We start from the raw sequence: 19,514 nt of genomic DNA on the forward strand, positions 1-19,514 counted from the left end.
AAAAGATAAGCAAGACTGGCACATGAAAGGCACTTTTTCTGCTTGCATTCTGACACTGTAACTCACTGTAGTGACAGTCAGTACCTCTCAGTGTCTAGTTTAATAATTAAATTAGACTTATAATGTTACTACACCTGCTTTTTTGCATGTTATAGTAAAACACATTAATTTAAGAAAAGAAGCAAACATTGCCATCATATAGTGGGATGGGAAAATGTGACCACACTGAATAATGTTGCAGAGGAATTTGACTTTATTGAAAACAAGTTTTAGGGTTGCAATGATAACTCAAGAAATAAATCATATTTATTTATACATTTTTGAGTTTCAAACAAGAATCGTACACAAATGCAACCTCATAAACATGTGGCTCTCGAGCAGGGGTCGCCAACCTTTAGGATGAAATGAGCCTCTTTTTTTCCTCATATGTTAACAATTTGGATTCAAAGACGGACAGGACTGCCAATGTTTTTTTTATTACTGATGTAGCCTTAGGTTAGTAGGGTTAGGGTTATTTTACAATTCCACAACAACAGAGAAAGTTAGGATTTAAATTTTTTTTAAAAAATTGACTAAAATCGTCACTTCCTTCAAATAAAATAAAAGCCCTACTCTTCTCTTAAGTGTGTTTCAGTCAACACAGCAGCATCATATACGTTTAGTCAAGGCTTTTTAATATTGCATCTGACGTAGATATTGGATGTGATGCACAAAATATTACAACACTTCGTATTTATCGCCTTGATCTCTAAAGCCACATGCAGACCCCTTTTATAGCCATAATTAAACTGCTGACAATCTGGGGAGTCCTTCTGTCAATATACCAGTGCCCGAGCACTCACTGCCCAGTCATAGTCTTTAAATAGTGGAAAACCTATAAGCCCATTATGTGGGGAGTCCCCAAGTGGACCGAAAAACATGTTTCTTAAATAATCAATGTTTTTTGTAACCCCAAATAAAATCTATAAAAGTCTCCAGCTTCTTATAAACTTTGGTAAGGTTACCATTCTGATGGTGCGCACTCTGCCTCCTCAGAGCCTCCAACAGGTAGAAAGAAAGACCATTCAGTACAATCAGAAGAACCTTTCTGTGTGTCTAATGTCAAGACCGCTGCTTGTATGTTTTTATGACAGTCACCATGGAGAATATTCATCAAACGTCGCACACTGAAAAAACAGTTGTGTGTGAAACCAGACTGGTCAACATGAATGAATAACTGTTGCAACATGTCCACTCAGTCAAAGAGAGGAAAATTGACAGGATTGAGAGGATCAGGCGTAGATTTGTCCCATTGAGGGAGACTTTTTTCCAAACTGGAGACATTGAACAGTCTAGTAAAATGTTAGAATCTCCTGTAATCTAGATCATGATAAAATACATTTAAAGTACTGGAGTATATCTTAGTCAAATATGTAGAGAGTAATATTATTGTACATGAAGGAAATTAGAATGCAGCACCGGCACATGACATATTTGGCCTCATCAGACTCCACTGACAGTTATCTGGCCATCCTCTCCATGCAGTCATACTGTAGCATCAAGTTAATCTTATACAATCACAAAAAAAGACACCATGAAGAAAACAATGCAATTTTATTCATTAAAAAAAGCACGCTTTCATGCAATCAAATAATTACATCGTAACGTGGAATGACATAAAAGGACATCACTGGTCAAATAGAAATTATTATTTTTTTGAGATCAGAAACAGTTGAGCACAAAAAAAATACATTTATAAAGAAGACTGAAGCTACATGGTTTCAATGATTAATTATATATATATATATATATATATATATATATATATATATATATATGTATATATGTATGTAAGTAAGGCAGTGTAGAGTAAAGGCACAGGCTGCAGTTAAACTGTTTGACTGACCTCACCAAACGCCAGGCAGTTTGATATGGTTGGTCATCCTTTCCATGTAGTGATGCATAAGTGATTGGTCAAATCATAATAATATTAAAGTACAAATAATGCCAGCCAGCTGTGAAACCAATGCTCATCTCTCTGTTGCCCATCAGAAGCACATAAAACTAGATAAAGCACTCAGAGAGAACATTTTCTTCATACATCGCCCAAAATGACCTCAAAATCCATTCACGTCGTTTTGAGTTATGCTGCTCACTTCTCAAAGAAACGGATAAAAACACCACTCTCTTGGTGAAGGCAATAAACTATTATTATTGAGGAGGTTAGATCTGGTTTCAATTCAAATGTTCAAACACTTTACAACAACACAGGTTCCTACAAATTCATGTGCATTATGTTTAATGGCAGGGTTTATTTGAAAGATGACAAATGTTAATCATAATTTTCTTTTTCTTCTATAAATGGTGTTCCCTTTGCAAGTGTAGGTTACCGCTATCAATAAAAACAAACAGCAACTTGTGCATATAAGGTAAGATCCCTTGTCAAAAAACAAACGTCGAGATAAAAATGTACCAATGATGTCAGGCTGTCGTAGCAAATACTTTGCCTTTCACAAAGTTTTTAAAACTGTATTTTTAAGATGATAAAAGTAGGGCTAGATAATCTCTTGAGGATAAGTAACGAATGCTGAGACTGCAGGAAGGGGAGCAGACAACACTCGTATTCATCTAGATGCGTTATGATAATGAAAGTCATGAACGCTTCATGACGGCAAACTGAACAAGCATTAGAATTTTTCTGTTAAAATTGTCGTGTTCACAGTGGAATTAAGTTATGTACTGGCTCATACGAAAAAGGTGTCGAATCTAAACGTAATCTGAAACGACAGTGCCAATTGTCGTGATTTCACTCAAGCCAGCAGAGGTTTCCACATATGATTGGAAGGCCCAGAGTGTTCATCGAACAGCCAATTACACTTATTCACTAATTCACAAGCACCTCCATTTTGGGTTATTGTAGTTTGGTCTGTGACTATGGCTCAAGCAAGGACTCTAACAAACATTATGGTGGTGTGGTAAACAGAAAAATACAGATTGAAATTGCCCAATGGATTTATAACAACCTGCTGCTGAGGTAGGGTTTGCCTGATGGTATTCTGCTACCTGTGGCTTTCATGAACCAAAGTGTGTTTGTGTGTGTATACAACAGACATACAGTAAAAAAAGAAAAAAAGAACCCCACTTGAGCAAGTCAGAAAGAGGCCATTAAAGGCTCTTTAACTCCACACGTCTTGTGAGTAGCGTCCCTTGGCCATCAATTTTTTGACGTAATCTGTGGACTGGGTGCGTGTCATGCCTCCCATTTCTTCTGCGATCTCATAGAAGGCTGTCTGCACATCTCTAGCCATGTTCCTTGCATCCCTGAATCAGGAAAAAAAAGTCAATTAAATTAAAGTTTGTTCTTCTCACGATTGTAGTGTTTATAATAATAAGAATGTCAGATTTGAGGACAGTTTCATTTAAAGTCAAATTGAATTACATTTGCATCAGTCAGACTTTCATTGTTCCACTAAAAAGTAAAAAAAAGTATCAAATGGTCATTTTATCTAGTGGCACTTACCCGCAGATGTAGATGTGAGCGTTGTTTGTATGAATCAACTTCCAAAGGTGCTCCTTGCTTTTCTTCAAGAGATGCTGCACGTAAACCTGTATTTAAAAGAATGAGAGGACAACAAAAAACCTATTGTCAAAAACTTCAAAATGCTCATTTAAAAACACTAAGAAAGACCTGGGTTTCAACAGGTTCTCCTCTACCAAGCAATACAATTAGAGTAGTTTCATAAGTTTCATAAACGCAGCCTATCAGCAGATAGACAGTCATACTTTGTGCTCCTGATCCCTGGAGAAGGCGACGTTGAGCTGTGTTAGGACTCCAGTCTTCTCTGCTTCCTCCAGCTCCTCCTGGTACAGATAATCCTCATTCTTATGCCTGCAGCCAAAAAACATCACCGTCTCTCCAACCTCCTTTGCTATAAACAGAAGCAAAACAAAAGTGATTATTGATTTATTTGTTTTATTTTTTTACACACCAGATCTTCAATTCAGAATCCTCCACTATTCTTACCACATTCATTCATGTTATAAAAACAGCCAAACTCTTTACTCTGCAGCAGCAAAGTACATTTGTGCAATTTATCTGACTGGCTCATCGTGCATTAGTGAGTTCTGACCCACTCTCTCGGAATGAGTGCTCTATACAATGATAAGATGGTTAACATGTTTGGTGTTCTACTAATTATCCTTTCTTTGAGAAACAAACGTATGCGGCTTCTGTAAATACCTTGCTCCTTGAGCCAGGCCCTCTCCTGGATGAAGCCCATGAAGGGAGCGATTCCAGTCCCAGGACCAATCATGATGACAGGGTTGGTGGCTTTGAAGGGTAGGCGGAACTGAGATTTACGGATGAACATGGGAACAGTGGATTTGTGGCCGTTGTCAGTGATCTGTTTATTCTTCAGCCAGGTGGTGGCAACTCCTTTGTTAGTGCGGCCTGTCTTGGTCTTATACTCCACCACTACGGCACAAATGTGGATGCTGTTTGGGTGAACCTAAATAACAGAGGAGAGTTAATAATGGCCTCATCAATTTAACCCTTTTAGCAGTTTCAATGGAAAACAAATATAAAAGAAGTTAATTCAAAAATACGACTTGAATTTCTTTTCCACATGATTTAAAGCAACGGATTACCTTTGAGGAGGAGGCAATGGAGTAATAGCGAGCCTGGAGACGAGGCAGCAGTTCACACAGATGATCGATGGGAGGCCGCAAAGAAGGCATATCTTCCAGGATGGCAAGGATGTTTCTACTGGCGTCCAGCACCCAATTCTGGTAAAGTGCCTGTAGAGCGGTAGCAACAAAAAAAAAGAACATGATTAAAAAGTAGTAGAAAAAAAATGGACATTACAAAATCACAGTGCATGCATGACAACACTACTACCACTGGCAGGTCTTCATCACTCATCACTGACCTTGCCCTCGGGGGAGGAGGATGCCATCTTACGCATGTTCTCCTGGTCTTTGGGGTCAGAAGCATATTGTGCCATCTCGTAGAGGACGTTGGTGCGTGGAGGGTGTGTGATATCCAAGTAATGAGTGAGCGCAGTGCGGTAGGTGGTGGGACAGGGGAAAGGGTGTTTCTTGTTAGACTCATCTATAAAAAAACAAAAACGAAATTCATGTTTCCATGGTCAGTAAAGAAGTCACGTTTGAGATTAAACGTACAATTACAACTATTTCTGACAAAATGCCTCAGCCATTATCTATGAAACCACGGAGTACATCTGATGACTGACATAATGACAGTCATAAAATCTTGTTTAACTCTTCATGAAGAAGTCTATCTGTATATAAGAGCAATAAGATCTAACTGCAGTTTTGTTATATCAGTAATTCCCAGTCTACATATCAAGGGAGGATTTCATGAGATAATTTGGGGGACAAACTTGTGCATTCAAGGTGAGTGTGTCGTTCAATGCCATACCATCAAGGTTGTTGAGAGAGATAACCACATCAAGGTCCACTTCAAGGATTTTTCCCAGCTTGTTTACCAGTGCTGTGTCATTTGTAGGGAAAACAGCTACATGGTCTCCTGACTCGTATCTGAAAGCACAGAAAATTATTCGGACTTTGTCCTGCATTCATCAAGCCTGAGGAAATGAATCAGGGTTGTCACTTGGTCATAGGGTGTTATGATGGCTTGTGTCTGCCCTTTGGTGTGTTATCAGGTATGGTGTGTACCTGTGCCATGTCTGAGCACATGGACGCAGTGCTTAACAGGATATAAAGTTTTCAATGTGGCCCCATTTTCTCTGCCAGCATCAACACTTTTAAACCTTTATTTAGGCTTTAGTTTCCATGTAAGAAAATCCTATTCTATTATTATCACCCATATTAACACTACTGATGCGATTGACCTTACACACCTCATCTTTTGTTATTCATCCTTTTACCTTTTATTTTCTCAAGAAGTGTTTTTGGTTTTCTGCAGAGTTTTTTTTATAGTGTATGGGCCCATTTGTTAAGGCATAATGATTATTGTGAAAACCAATTGTTCAGCCACACAAGCACACGCAGCCTCACCTGATCTTGGAGCCTGTTATGTCCAGTTCCAGATGCATGAGATGTCTGTCACCAGCTTTGTTGAGTCTGCGATTGACGGTGACTGAGGCCAGAAAAGGGTTTTTCGAATCGAAGGGACTGTGTAAAAAAACAAAAAACAAATACACTTTAAGTAACACGATGTAGGATTTGTTCTCGTGTTCCCCCCCCACAGTTCGTAAACGGCATTGTTTGTCACAAATGTCATAAAATATATGCCATGGGATGGTGTCATGTGTATATTTTGACCAGCCAATGACACAAGTTACATAGCGCCAATGCAGATGATGCAGACCTGCTCAGGCTTTGACAGAGGTGACATTCACCCTGTTGTAAATTGATGTACCCTCAAAATAATCTTGCAGCCATTATTTGAAGGTTAGAATCCTACATTGTGTTGCTAAAAGATTAAACATAGATAACTAATAAAACTTAACAAATGTCAATTGTTCATTAAAAAAAAAAGTGTTTGATTTAAAAAGGAGTCATGCTGAAAAAGTCTTTCCATATCCACAAGGGGGCAGAAAGCCTCAGGTTTAGAATAACACTTGGGAAACAGCTGCAGTTGGATTGTAAGTGTAGATGAAATGTGAGCAGTGACTTAGCAAACAGCTCAAATGACGAATGAGTCCTGATGCCGAACACCATCTCAGATGCAGTACTTACGGTTTCTGAACCTCAAAACTCTTCAGACGACCGATCTCCCCTGTGTACACTTTGCTTGCGTTGATGTCAGGGTACTCTTTCAGCTCGTACTGACGTATGCTGTGGTGGAAACAACAAAACAGTCGGACTCTGCTTAAGGAATTGCAGCCTGCCTTATGAAAGCAAGTGCTTTCACAGTAGGGAGTGCAGATGTAATGTAGGCAATTTAAGATTATTACATGTTAAATATGACGTATATTTATATGACGCACTTTCAAATAAATTGTAAAATGTCTAAGTACCTTGAATCATCTCCTAAGGGTTCCACTCCGAAGTGCTCACAGACTGCCGGCCAGAACTGCTCTCTCCATGAAATGAAGTCCTCCTCCACACTGAAATAAAGAAACGGTTTGAATTTCTATGTTTGACTTAGGTCACTTACCTAACAAAATCGGACAAATACTTTAAAATAATAAGACATCCTTTCTTTACAGAGACTTGTTCAAATTGAAAATATTTTCTTAAAAGATGAAAATAAAATGTAACCCTTGTGGAGGATAAAGCGGTAGACAATGAATGAATGATATTACATGGAATGATATATAATGCTCTACATGTAAACGGTTAATACTCTACAGGGCATGTTGTTCACCAAATACAGATTACATGTTGTGTAATTTGTACTGTACCTTACAATAAACATGTCATTTGTTTAAAAGGCCCAGATGATTAATTGGTCACTTACTTGCCATCATCGTCTCCTAAACCAAGGTCAAAGATGCGCTTGGCTCCCAGTTCTTCAAGTCTTTTATCCACATATTTTCCCATGGCATTGTAGTGCTCATATGTCTTATTGCCCAAACCGAATACCTAGAGACAGGACAGGCTTAAATTAGAAACAAGTCGATTGACAGATATTACCTTAAATAATATTTAAGAACCAATGGTAGATACAGTACATACGAAATATCAAAGTAAACTAAATTCAATTTAATTCAACATTATAGACATGGAATGACACTAAAATGCTCTTCTCATTCTTTAATTAGAATTCTCATCTTTATCTTCTACTATTGATGAAGGCTGATGGTCCCTCACAAACATCTCTCCCAGGCATCTTGTGAGTGTTGGAGAATCTTGGAGAATCGTATACAAAATATGCAAATACAAAAGAAAAGATTCTTCTTTTGCTTGAACTATACTATACTATACTATACACTTGCTGTTTTATTGTGATTTGTTATTCATAAATGTGCAAGTAAAACACATGATCAAATAATGAAATAAATGACATTAGGGATGTATAAATTCCATGGAAGAATCCTGAATTTCAAAGACTCACGGTGTAGTTAAGCCCAGAGAAGTCTTCGTCATCATTTTCCTGCAGCCAGTCGTATAAGTCCTGGGCATTATCTGTTGGGTCTCCTTCGCCATAGGTGGCCATGCAAAATATGGCCAGGGAGTTTTCAATCTCACCCAAACGTGACAGTTCCGCCTGGAACACAAGACACAAAATGAACATTGTTAGAGTTACTTTGTCAGCAAACTAGTGAGTGATTGCATCTCATCTCTGCCTACACAGTACTGATGTACAACATTATGGATAAAACCTTGGGTCATTATTATACTGTGCACTACTAGCTTACACATTTGAACAGGAGTGTAATTAAATAAAGTCGTCTGTCTGCCTGTCTGTCTGTGTATGCTGTTCATGGCTATTGTTTAACTGCACAGTACATTATTTTTACATTAAGAAGAGACCAGAATGTTATTTTGAGAGTTACTTGGCTCATTTAGAACTGACTGTGGATTAATATGACCAATATCTGCTGGTACACTGCCATTACCTGTTGTGTTGGTTTATATATCAGCTTGCTATTGCAGTCAAGAATTTGAGGGACTGGTAGATTAAATTGCCTCTGGGCTAGTTATTAGTTATTTATTCTCTAGATCTAATTTCTACAAGATGGTTGTGGAGAAACAAAAAATACTCCAGATAAACATTTACTTAACAATTTAGACTATTATACACTCAACCTTTAAGATTGGATATTAGTGAGTGAATTTGTGAGCGTCAAAGTCACACAAGAGTGTGAAAATGTGTGGTTTGTATGTTGGTTACCATTTCATACTCCTCTGGATCAGCAGCCATTCCTTTCATGCCATAGCGCTGAGCATCTTTGGACAGTCTGTTGGCAAATTCCTCCGCTGTGCCCGTCTGCGAGCCGTAGAACACAATGACGTTCTTGCCCTGGTTATAGATCAGCAGAAAGTCATCCACATGCTACATGAACAAATGTTTCCACAACAACTTAAACATCTGAAGACTTCTTGGCTTGGTTCGATTGTGTGAAGCACATGTCCTTCAGGCTGTACACACACAGCAAGCACAGCAGGAACGCTGTGGTGGACTCAGTGACGCAGAGAAGAAGTGACGTTGATTCAAGTTTCCAAAAAGCATGCTCTTAGTGTATTAAACATTTGTTGAACAGATGGTTTGAGAAACAAATATGGTCCTTTAAGTAGTTACTTAAGTAGGTACATCATGTATATACATATACATATACATATATGTATGTATGTATGTGTATATATATATATATATATATATATATATATATATATATATATATATATATATATATATACATATACACACATACATACATACATACATATATATACACATATATATATCCAACATATCCAACCATAAAATGGTCGATGTAAAGGAGAATCATGAAATATTCTATCCTTCATTCTTCCCTATCCATAATAAAGAAAAACATGGAAGAAATCAAACAGAACCTGGTTGCCAAACTTCTGTTCTGCCTTCATCATGGTATATGAAGTATTTGCTGCGAAAACCACAACATTCAAAACCTAAGTCTTTTCTCAAGTCCAAATAAGACTTCCAAATTTAAAACTGCTCACATTAGCACAATTACATGTTGTGGTCTGAGCAGGGAGGATGGGAAAAATACTACGCAACCAAATTTTAACCTAAGCACTTTAGCATACTATTTTTTTTTTTAAAGAGAGAAGAAGAGAAAAAATGCTTAAGATGGAGAGTTGAATTTAAACAGAGGCTGTTGAACACTGTAAACTGCATTTACAATTGGAAGTCTAATATTTAGTCTGTACTTTTTTGACAAAAGTACAGACTAAATGACAAACTAGAAAAACTAAACTGTAGACACAACAGACAGAAAAGATGTGAGGGGAGAAGAAACAAGCTAAAAAACCCACTTACCGTTTTCTTCATTTTCTCAATAAAACTTGTATCCCTTGTGGTGGGTGTTCTGCATAAAAAGGAATTATCTTGTTATTACATAAATTCGGCATTTTTATATAACAAAATGTGTTCACCAACATGACACTGCTATTAAAAGGGCTCTCAAACATCTGCTATGGGGAAAACTCAAATGCATAAAAGAACTGTTTTGAAAAGCACATGTTTTTAAGTTGTTGGCCATTCCGCACTTCAGCAATCAGTAGAAAATGTTCAGGCAAGAACCTTTTATGACTCAAAAGTCCCAGTTTCATTCTAAGGACGTACTGACAAATGTGTCTGAATTTAAAACCATCATTAACAATTCACACATCAAAAAACTATATACGCAATATTCTACTATCTACTAACAACATTTAGACAGGATTTACTTACTAAGGGAAATTACATTGTGACAGTTATGACTTTTGGTCAATTTTCAAGTCAGTGAATATATAAATAAAAATGCAATGTTTTAATGAAAACGAAAAGCATGTTGCAGCCACACTGCCTACACCCTCACAACAAACCCCATTTTTAAATAATCAACATTCATAACAGGTAGTCGCAGAGTGGGTGAGTGCACAAGCAGGTACTGAGAATTTGTTAGACATTTTTTTTATGAAGTAGCAGATCTAGTCATTGCATATTAATTACAGCTTTACACCTCATGGTAATGAGGGCGAAAGGGTTCACACAAGAAGCAAAATCCATTATAGAGCAAAATAAAAAGCGAAGCCGCTTCATTCAGCATCAAAGCTCAGAGCAGACAGATGGCAATTCTGTCCAAACTGGAAAAAAAGACTGCTTGTGCTTGTGTGGAGGAATAATTTCCGAGCACACAAGATGAGCAAAATTGTATATTATATGAAAAATTCTTTAATTTATTTTAATGATGGATTTGACTGTTTTCTATCATGTAAAACTCACCAGGGATGTAATTAACTAAGGATGTCTGATTCCACTTAGTCTCTAATGCACCTTTAGTCAGTTTACAAGCTATGAAGCTGTGTGCAGGGGGCAGCCATGTGGGACTGATGCCTCACATGCAGTAAAAAAAACTACCGCCTGTCGTCATCTATGTTTAATATGGATTGCACTTATTCCATATGTGCAAACGTGTTTTGGCCCCAAGCACGAGCATTCCTCACAGCTTTGACAAAATCTGTCTGAACAGTTATCAGCACCATCTGTCTCACTGGCACCACAGTGACTCAACTTTGTGCATGATCACGGTGACAACAAATGCAAACGTCTCGAGTGCATCAAAACAGGTTTTGGTGGGATTTTGAACAAATGCAATATTACAAATAACTCCTCAAACTTTTGGTAACATCTGAGTAAATTAATTTGCTTATATTATTTCAAGTACATATTTGTAGCAGCCTGAAACTGACCAATGTCACTTCCAGTGACTTCCAAGTTGTGTTTGCAAATGACTGTTTTTGAAATTGATGTATTTACAGCACAAACATTTATCTAATAGTATTAGAATTAATTGAGTTGATGGAAGTCCTTAAAAGGCCAAATATCCTGTGAGAAGACTTTATATGCTCACAACACCCATGGAACTATCAATACAGATTTCTATAACTTTACAGAGAAAATTGGTCAAATTTACTATAATCAATGATGGCTTGTGTCTCACGGAAAACAAACAAAACATACAAACAAACAAACTCACATCTGCTGGTATTCAGTCACCGTTCAATGTTCAAGTTGCAGTTCATAGCATATTGTCTGTATCTATTGTCAAAATTAACTCTCTCTTCATTCATTCATCCATTTGTTTATTTATTTATTTATTTAAACAAGAACTTAACTTTTTAAACAAGCAAATTCAGTCACAGGCCCATTTGATGGGGACATGGGGTGATGACATGATGGCATCAGTAATAAACCTCATGATATATTTGACAGCTGAATACAATTGAACATTTTAAAATGTGCAAGGGTGGTCGGCGAGTTAAATCACTCAGCTTGTGAAAAAAAGGCAGAGAGAAAAAAACTGAAGACCCAATAATTAAATTGTGTTCTAACAGATTTTATCACCATCGCTTACATAACCTACTGGGAATATTTAATGGTGTCTGAAACAGTCTTCCGGGCTGTGACAGAAACCAGCAAGTACATTTTTGAAAACTTGTGCTCGAGGTGTGATCTGTTCCATTAAACACAAACTCAAACACATCAGGATTAAACAATGGCTGGAAGCGGTGAGTGTTTAACACAAACCCCAGGCATGCATCATTAAAAATGTCCTACTCTACCTTACTATGCAGTTAATCAAGCACTTCACTGACCTCTCAGCAGCATCTCTCCTGTCCTCAGGCAGGGAGAAGACGCAGCCCATGGCATGCAACCCTGTAGCTCAACAATACCTCCAGCACCACTGGCTAGGCCACTTCGGGAACCACCACACTCAAAATCAAAAACAGGACGCGGGACACTGTACATCCACACGAGATGGAAAAATAAAACAGTCCAGAAAGGCAGCAAGACATCGGCAGGTTTAGAAGAGGTGCCTGCTTTCACCTTGGAGGCTCCAACACAATCTGAACTCTGCCTCTTCCTGTGCTGCTCGCTGAAACCAGCGTCTGTTACACACATGCACAAATGCATAGAGACACACACACACACACACACACACAGAGCACAGCAGTCTACAAGCTCTGTCAGTGTCTGGCAACCACTGAGGACACAATGGTGGGAAACTGACTTTCCCATAAAATGTAGCTGAGCTGCAGACCCACACTTTTGACTCATGCAAACACACACTGAAATACTCTTGGGCTGAAAATGCCTTCCTCCTCATCCCCGCCCCTTTCCCTCTCTGGTCTGAAAGGTGTTCAGCACAAAAAAAGTCTACAAGATCCATTCTGAGAATTTGGCTAGCTATCAGAGCAACTCCTCAGTAGACTATTGAAAATGGGGGGGCTGTGAATGGTTGTTTTTTTCTGAAGTATCCCCCCGCCCCCATCTCACTGGAGGAGAGGGGGGAATGTCATTGCTATAGCAACCTCATTTATCATAAAAGGATTGCATTTGTGACATGGCTCGACTCCAAGAGCTGAGCAGCTCAGCCCACACAAGCACCCACACGCACACACACAAAAGAAAAACAGGGGAGTGGGGGAAGATTTTTTTTTTTAAAAAAGTAACTCAGAGCAAAGAAAGGGTTGCTTGTCTTTTGCCTCAACTTTCCAACCTTTACAGAGGACTCACAAATGGAGCTTGGCTCTCCCTCCTCATTTGTTCTCCAGGGAGCTTTCAAAATGGGTTCAGAGCCAAAAACAAAAGCACAGGAAAGACATGGAAGACTACGCCCCCTTCATAACAGTTAGGTAATCACTAGAGGGGAGGGGAGACCAGCTAGGCACTTATGTTGCTCTGTGTTCCCTTCCTGTATTCCCGCCCTCCACAGCTACACACGTTCCCCAAAGCAAAACATGTTCTCCATGGGTCTTTCCCCTATCGCCGAGCTCCTGTATTCACAGAGAAGGTCAGGATTTCCCTTACTCGGACAGAAAAACGCCATCCCCATCCACACAAACTAATGTAGAAGCTCAGCCACAGAGGGAGCAAGAGTGTTGCTGGCCCATGATTTTACTCTGGTGACCAAAGAAATTGTCTTGCGGTTGGGGAGGGACTAAAAATGTAGCCAGTCAAACGGGAGTTCAGAGAAGCCAAGCCTCCATCACTCCACAGATAAGTGATCAGAGGAGGGAACAGAGGAGAGAACAGAGGAGGGGAGGCACACAGGCATTGAAACCAGAGAGCAAAAGAAGCAACAAAGGTCGTGACTAGCTGAACATTTACAAGAGCCGTAATCAATGCACACTCTCACACTTGATTCAAGGTCAGTGCAGTGACAACTCGAACACAGAATTTGATGACTAGCCAACAGAAGTAAAACTTTTTACTGCTAATGTGTCGTAAGACACTGTCATTAGGATTTTCTATTATGAAATTGAGCGGGGACATTCATATGCAGCGTCTAGAACTGCATGAAAAATGGCATGGAAGAAGAGGTGTCCTGGGATCCTAGGAAATCCTGGGAGATGCTGAAATGACTGAAGTTTAGACAAAATCAAAAATCTAAACAAATATAATTATAAGAATTACTAGCTCCACAATTACATCATAACAGTTTTGTGCAATGTGTGCATAGAAAGAAAAGCATTTCTGGCCTTTGTGCCTGTTAATACACCAAAAACTTTAAAATTGAACACACACACTCTTGTACAGCATCCTTAGTCAGGACACTCAGGCACAATGCATGACCAAGCCCCTTACCCAAAACCACATCCTATTTCTAACCCTAAAACCAAGTCTTAACCCATTAACAAACCATTTAAGGGGTGACACAACGTGAGGACCAGCCAAATTGTCCTCACTTTCACAAAATTCACCTCCTGTGTTTTCCAATGTGCCCTTGGGCAAGACACTTAACCCCATGTTGCTCCTGACAGCTGTGCCGGCAGCATGTAAATGGGTATGAAAGGTGGGTGATACATAGGGCTGTAATCAACCAAATAAATTCTTGGTCGACTGAAGACCTGAAATTTTGGAAATCATGCGCTATGGGTTATTGAGTCACTAACACATAACGCATGATTTCTGAAAATATGCTACGCTATACTATACTACGTTGATACCAGCCCGATATCAACTGTTGAGGAATATTTCGATTATTTGTCTCTGTGCATGTCCTCGCACAGAGCGAGACTGAACATAGGAGCTCAGCTTCTCGGCTGAGACAAAAATAGATCGCTGCGTTGTTGCGGGAGAGTGTGCCTGCAGTTATAAAACATCAATGATTATTAGACTAAAACATCGAAATATGCCAAACGGTCAGAGGAACATAACGAAGACAAGTTAGCTGTTGCTGGCAAACTTTGCATTTGACTTCTTTATCGCCATCTACTTTTGTAAAATGCTGACACACTGCCGATGGAGGTTAGAGGAGGACTGACTGTTGCCTAAAATGAAACACTCAAAATAAAATAAAACCACCAAACTCCTGTGGGTTGGGCTAATCCAAAATACTGAAAACAAGTTCTCTGAAGACACGTTGTTACCTGTGGAACAGGGGTGTTCTGAAAACACCCCCATTAGCACTTGGTACATTCCTCCAGATGAAATCAAATTAACCAGAGACATATAAAATTAACACGGAAAAAAGTCGACTTATAAATCGACCAGTTGACTGGGACTTAGTGATAGAAAATGCGCTGCACAATCATACATGCGGTGTATGAATGTGTGAATGGCAAAACTGTAGTGTAAAGCAGCTTTGAGTGGTCATCAAGACTAGAAAAGCACTATAAGAACACGCACACGCACACACAAAGACTGATGTGTAGCCTGATGGATGATACTCACGATGCGGTTTCGAGCTTCTTGAATTCAGGTATGGGATCAGGCTTCTTACGGGACATGAACCAATAAATGAAGAGGCCAATGATTAATGTAAAGAGGAAGAGGTCCAGGTTGCTAAAAAGAGGCTCCTCTTCTTCTGGCATGGGTGTGGGGGTCTCAGTCTCCATGTCTGCCATGTTAACACTGTACATTGGGACAGAAAAAGCACTGATATTAGACATTAGTTTGACTAGATGAACTTAAGTGACTAATCCATCAAGTAAAAATAGTACACATATCATTTTGGTTTATAAACGGTTAAAATAGATTCAAATGTACCCATTGCACGTGTAAGCACCTGTACAGTGAGTAGGCCAACAGTCCAGTTAGTGGGTTAGTGACAAAGAGACAGATATGATTGTATGTCAGCATGTAACTACAACATGGATAGTATGAAGGGAACCTAATTACATTACATTACATTACATGTCATTTAGCAGACACTTTTATCCAAAGCGACTTACAATGGAATTGAGTACAATCAGCCAGGGGTGGAATCGAACTTGCGACCATGATGTCTTTCGCACACAGGGTAGGGTCTTAAACACTGAGCCACTCCACCCAATTAATCGTATATTCAATAAAATGGCTACTGGTAATGTTTCTAAACAGCAAGTTATGGAATATGTCAAGTATAAAGAAACAATTTATTCAGCTGAATGTGGTCAGAGTTAAATAGTTAGGGTAGACTTAATAAGCAGTTTGAATACATCAGTTTATCTCTGGAAGTAGACAAAAAACTACATTACTGAACTGTTGCTACGAGGCAACAGCTTGGAGCACATGTAACTACTTGTCCTAACACAGTCTTTTTTGCATATTTGTAGCCATTATTTCAAGTACATGTGCTCCAAGTCTACCACCTATGGGAACAACCTGACATAACATATAAAACTGATGGAGACGCTGCAATAAGCAATATTCTTAATTTTTCTACCATACAATGACAGCTTTTGTGCACACTTAATTGGACAATTGGCCTTACCACTGTGCTCAGCATAACTATAGCACTGAAACCTGAGGCTTTCCTTTACAGGGGGAATCTCTTTTCTCACTTGAGCACAAGCAGACCTCGTGTTCTCAGCTTTCAGGTTACAGTGCTTGAGGGGCAAAAACTTTGAGATTAAGTCTACACAGATCCTGTGAGCCGGATCTTCACAATTCCATTGCAGTCTGACTGACATCATTCTCTCACCTAAGTACACACTCAACATGAATGCTGACTCACTGATATCAAGCCCTTGAATAAGCATGTACAGAGGTAACTGTGTCCCAACAAAGTAGGTACAGAAGTGACATGGACACAAAGGCCTGCAATAAAGCATACTGCAGTAACTCCCATATCAAATATTCTAATAACATTTTTAAACTTAAAGTATTTTAAAACATTTTACACTAGAAACATAATACTGTATCAATAAAGCACATTTCGCTAACATTAGCCACATTGGGTAATACAAAAAGGTTGTAGTCATAGGATCAGCTATATAAATGATTTTCGAACTGATCTGTTAATATTATACTCACTCTCAACTTACTGTGTCCTTATAACTATTAGCCAACCAGTACTAGATTTTAAGGCAAGAGCTAATATTAAAAATGTGTTTAGTTAAAAAAACAGATCTGCTTCGACTGCTTAAGAGAGGTGTCGATTTAGCTCTATGGTCTTTTTGGATCATTGCATTTTGCTGTGCTGTATGCTGTGTTAGAACGGTGTTCAATTCATTTGTCAATTGCAATAATAAATTCAATGTAGACTTAAAAGCAGGAAAACCTCTCTATATTACGAAATACAGAACAATCACACCACAAGCTACAGTTTTATTTAGACATACCTAACGTATGAAGCTGTAAGTATTGGTCTTACTTTACAACACTAATTACTTTTCAGTGTCTCTCAGTCCATTGTGGTATCGTTTCCATGTCGACTACTCTCTCCCTACAGGATATGCAGCTCAAACTGAAAACACAAGTGTATTGTGTCATTTATAATGCGTCAGTGGTTGATTACAGGAAAACTTCACATAGCAACGGAGGTCGTTTCTACTAGCTACCACAGTAATTACATTATTCTTACAGTCATGTCAAAGACATAGCATGAGTGAAAAAAAGGAAACTACAAGGCTACAAAAATTAGTAAGGATGACCAAACAAAATCCCCCAAAAGAAAACTATTTTGATAAATAGTTCAGCACTTTCATTTTAAAATACAAAATTATTAGTTTTTGCTTATTACTCATGAAAGTTACATAGTAGTACTGGATTTAGTATAGTATAGTATATAGTATAGTACTCTGCATAAGCACTCTATTGGCTTATGCAGAGTATGCATTGTCACACTATATTGCATGTTGCTCACTCTTAATTTGGATACAGTGTCTCAATTTGCAATTCCATGAGCTCTCGTGGCCACTGTACAGATACTTCTGACACCATAAATAAAGTTGCACAAAATGTCAAAGTTTGCCTGCTAACACATTTTGTATCCAAAGTCGAGTAAAAAAAGAAACTTCAGTAGCTGCTGCCAATGGGGGTTGAAAGGTCAATGGGACTGATAGGGACAGGGATTACTGCAGTTCATCCTGAGCTGCACTAAATCATAGAATTCTTGAACTACATCTTGAGCTGTGTCATCTGATTTTCAAGAGATAAACAACACTTATAGTATTTATAAACGACACATTGAACATGTATGAGAGAGTACAGAAAGTGAAAAAAACATTTTACACACAAAGGAAACTTTAACTTAAAACTACAGAGCTTATTAAATCACCTTACATTTATAAAGATTATGCATTACTATATTCATAACATTGATAGATAATATTGTAGTAATCAGTGGTTGGTGAAATATTATCAGTTGTGTGGTGTACTACAGCACAAAAACTAAACTACACTAATTGTGGTTCATGTATTAATCAGAAATTTTATATGCTACCCATAAGTATGTTTGTATCAGTGTATATAATCTGCATTATATATAAACTGTGTTGAGGCAGCCTGACACACTACATAAGCACAATCAATTATTGACCAAATTTGTTTTAATATCAGTTTCCTACATATTCCTTCTGAAGTGAGCTTGCACCTAAATGTATAACATAATGAATACAGCACATGAGTGACTGACAGCTCAGAGTCAACTATTAACCCAGATGTTGAATGTGTTCAACTCGGTGCAACTAGGAGAAATGTGGAGACCGGTACATGTAAAGCACCGGGCAGCGGTTCAACAAGCTTCAAACGGTGATGACAGAAAGTCGATGAGGTTTTACTCGTTTTAAATAAAACGACTATTTTGTTTAAACCCATTTCGATGACCATGCTAACCAACGGGACTGAACTTGGGGCCGAGGCTATTCCCCGGCTGGTGTTTTCAAAAGTTAGCCTTTGCGTAACACACGAGTCAGCGCCGTACGCTTGTTTGTTTAACTGAAAATGCTTCATATTTCCACTGTGTTTTTAGTTCCCGGCTTCGAGTTGAAACTATTATGTTATTATATACGTTTCCCACCTACTGCCATGGACAAAAGATCGCTGTGAATCTTATTAAGCAAGTTAAATGACTACACACTCACCTTCGCCTCTCCTCTTCTTGTCAAGCTCACACTGCGGTTCACACGGAAGGAAACTTTACGCCACGTAGGAACAAACCAACTGCAGCCGACGGCGGGGGAGCTCCTTCGTGCTTACACAACCTTAAATAATAGTTCTTTGCAAGGGGTTTCAGTCTTTAATAATGCTTGGACTGGTTTTGAAGCACCGCCCATGCTGTCATGGATTCACTCGCGTTGATTTTCACTTGCTACCAGATGCGTTTTGTGTTGGACTCGTCTGTACGTACAGTACCTTCTGTCAACGTGAACATGTGAGCGTTTTTTAATAGTGGGGGTGCTCCAGGCAAAGGGTCACGGTTATGTAATTCAGCTTGCCAGTAGTTCAGACACCGTCTGCGTGTGTCTGTGCGTCCTCCACAGCTTAAAGTCTGTTGATGTTCACATCACCAAGGACACACATGGTAGATAGACAATCCCTGTGTGCTTACACCTTACACTGAAGTGGCAACATCACAGTTTCAAAATCAATTTATCAATCAATAGCACTTTTTCATTCACATAAAACATAACACAAAGTGCCTCTC

At 38.7% G+C, this 19,514-nt stretch overlaps 1 protein-coding gene across 1 annotated transcript; it reads right to left on the minus strand.

The window, feature by feature from the left end:
- Positions 1–1,574: 1,574 nt before the first annotated feature.
- On the minus strand, positions 1,575–19,082 carry porb (P450 (cytochrome) oxidoreductase b). Its single transcript, XM_044032107.1, has 16 exons — positions 18,952–19,082; positions 15,338–15,517; positions 9,935–9,983; positions 8,804–8,932; positions 8,024–8,176; positions 7,427–7,551; positions 6,984–7,073; positions 6,703–6,801; positions 6,019–6,135; positions 5,420–5,538; positions 4,908–5,089; positions 4,627–4,776; positions 4,220–4,487; positions 3,763–3,908; positions 3,500–3,585; positions 1,575–3,300 (listed from the first exon to the last, which is right to left on the minus strand). Exons 2-16 carry the CDS (start codon positions 15,508–15,510, stop codon positions 3,156–3,158), a joined length of 2,031 nt encoding a protein of 676 aa, XP_043888042.1. The 5' UTR covers positions 15,511–15,517; positions 18,952–19,082; the 3' UTR covers positions 1,575–3,155.
- Positions 19,083–19,514: the final 432 nt, after the last annotated feature.

This window comes from Solea senegalensis, linkage group LG8 (assembly GCF_019176455.1).
Source record: "Solea senegalensis isolate Sse05_10M linkage group LG8, IFAPA_SoseM_1, whole genome shotgun sequence".
NCBI lineage: Eukaryota > Metazoa > Chordata > Actinopteri > Pleuronectiformes > Soleidae > Solea > Solea senegalensis.

What these genes read in the sequence shown, in the direction of transcription:
- porb (XM_044032107.1), bottom strand. Translation starts at nt 15,510, where the DNA reads ATGGCAGACATGGAGACTGAGACCCCCACACCCATGCCAGAAGAAGAG. An exon ending in AAGAAGCTCGAAACCGCATC is followed by an intron (nt 9,984 to 15,337) that starts GTGAGTATCATC and finishes CTTTTTATGCAG; the next exon opens with AACACCCACCACAAGGGATA. An exon ending in CCATTGCCTCCTCCTCAAAG is followed by an intron (nt 4,488 to 4,626) that starts GTAATCCGTTGC and finishes TCTGTTATTTAG; the next exon opens with GTTCACCCAAACAGCATCCA.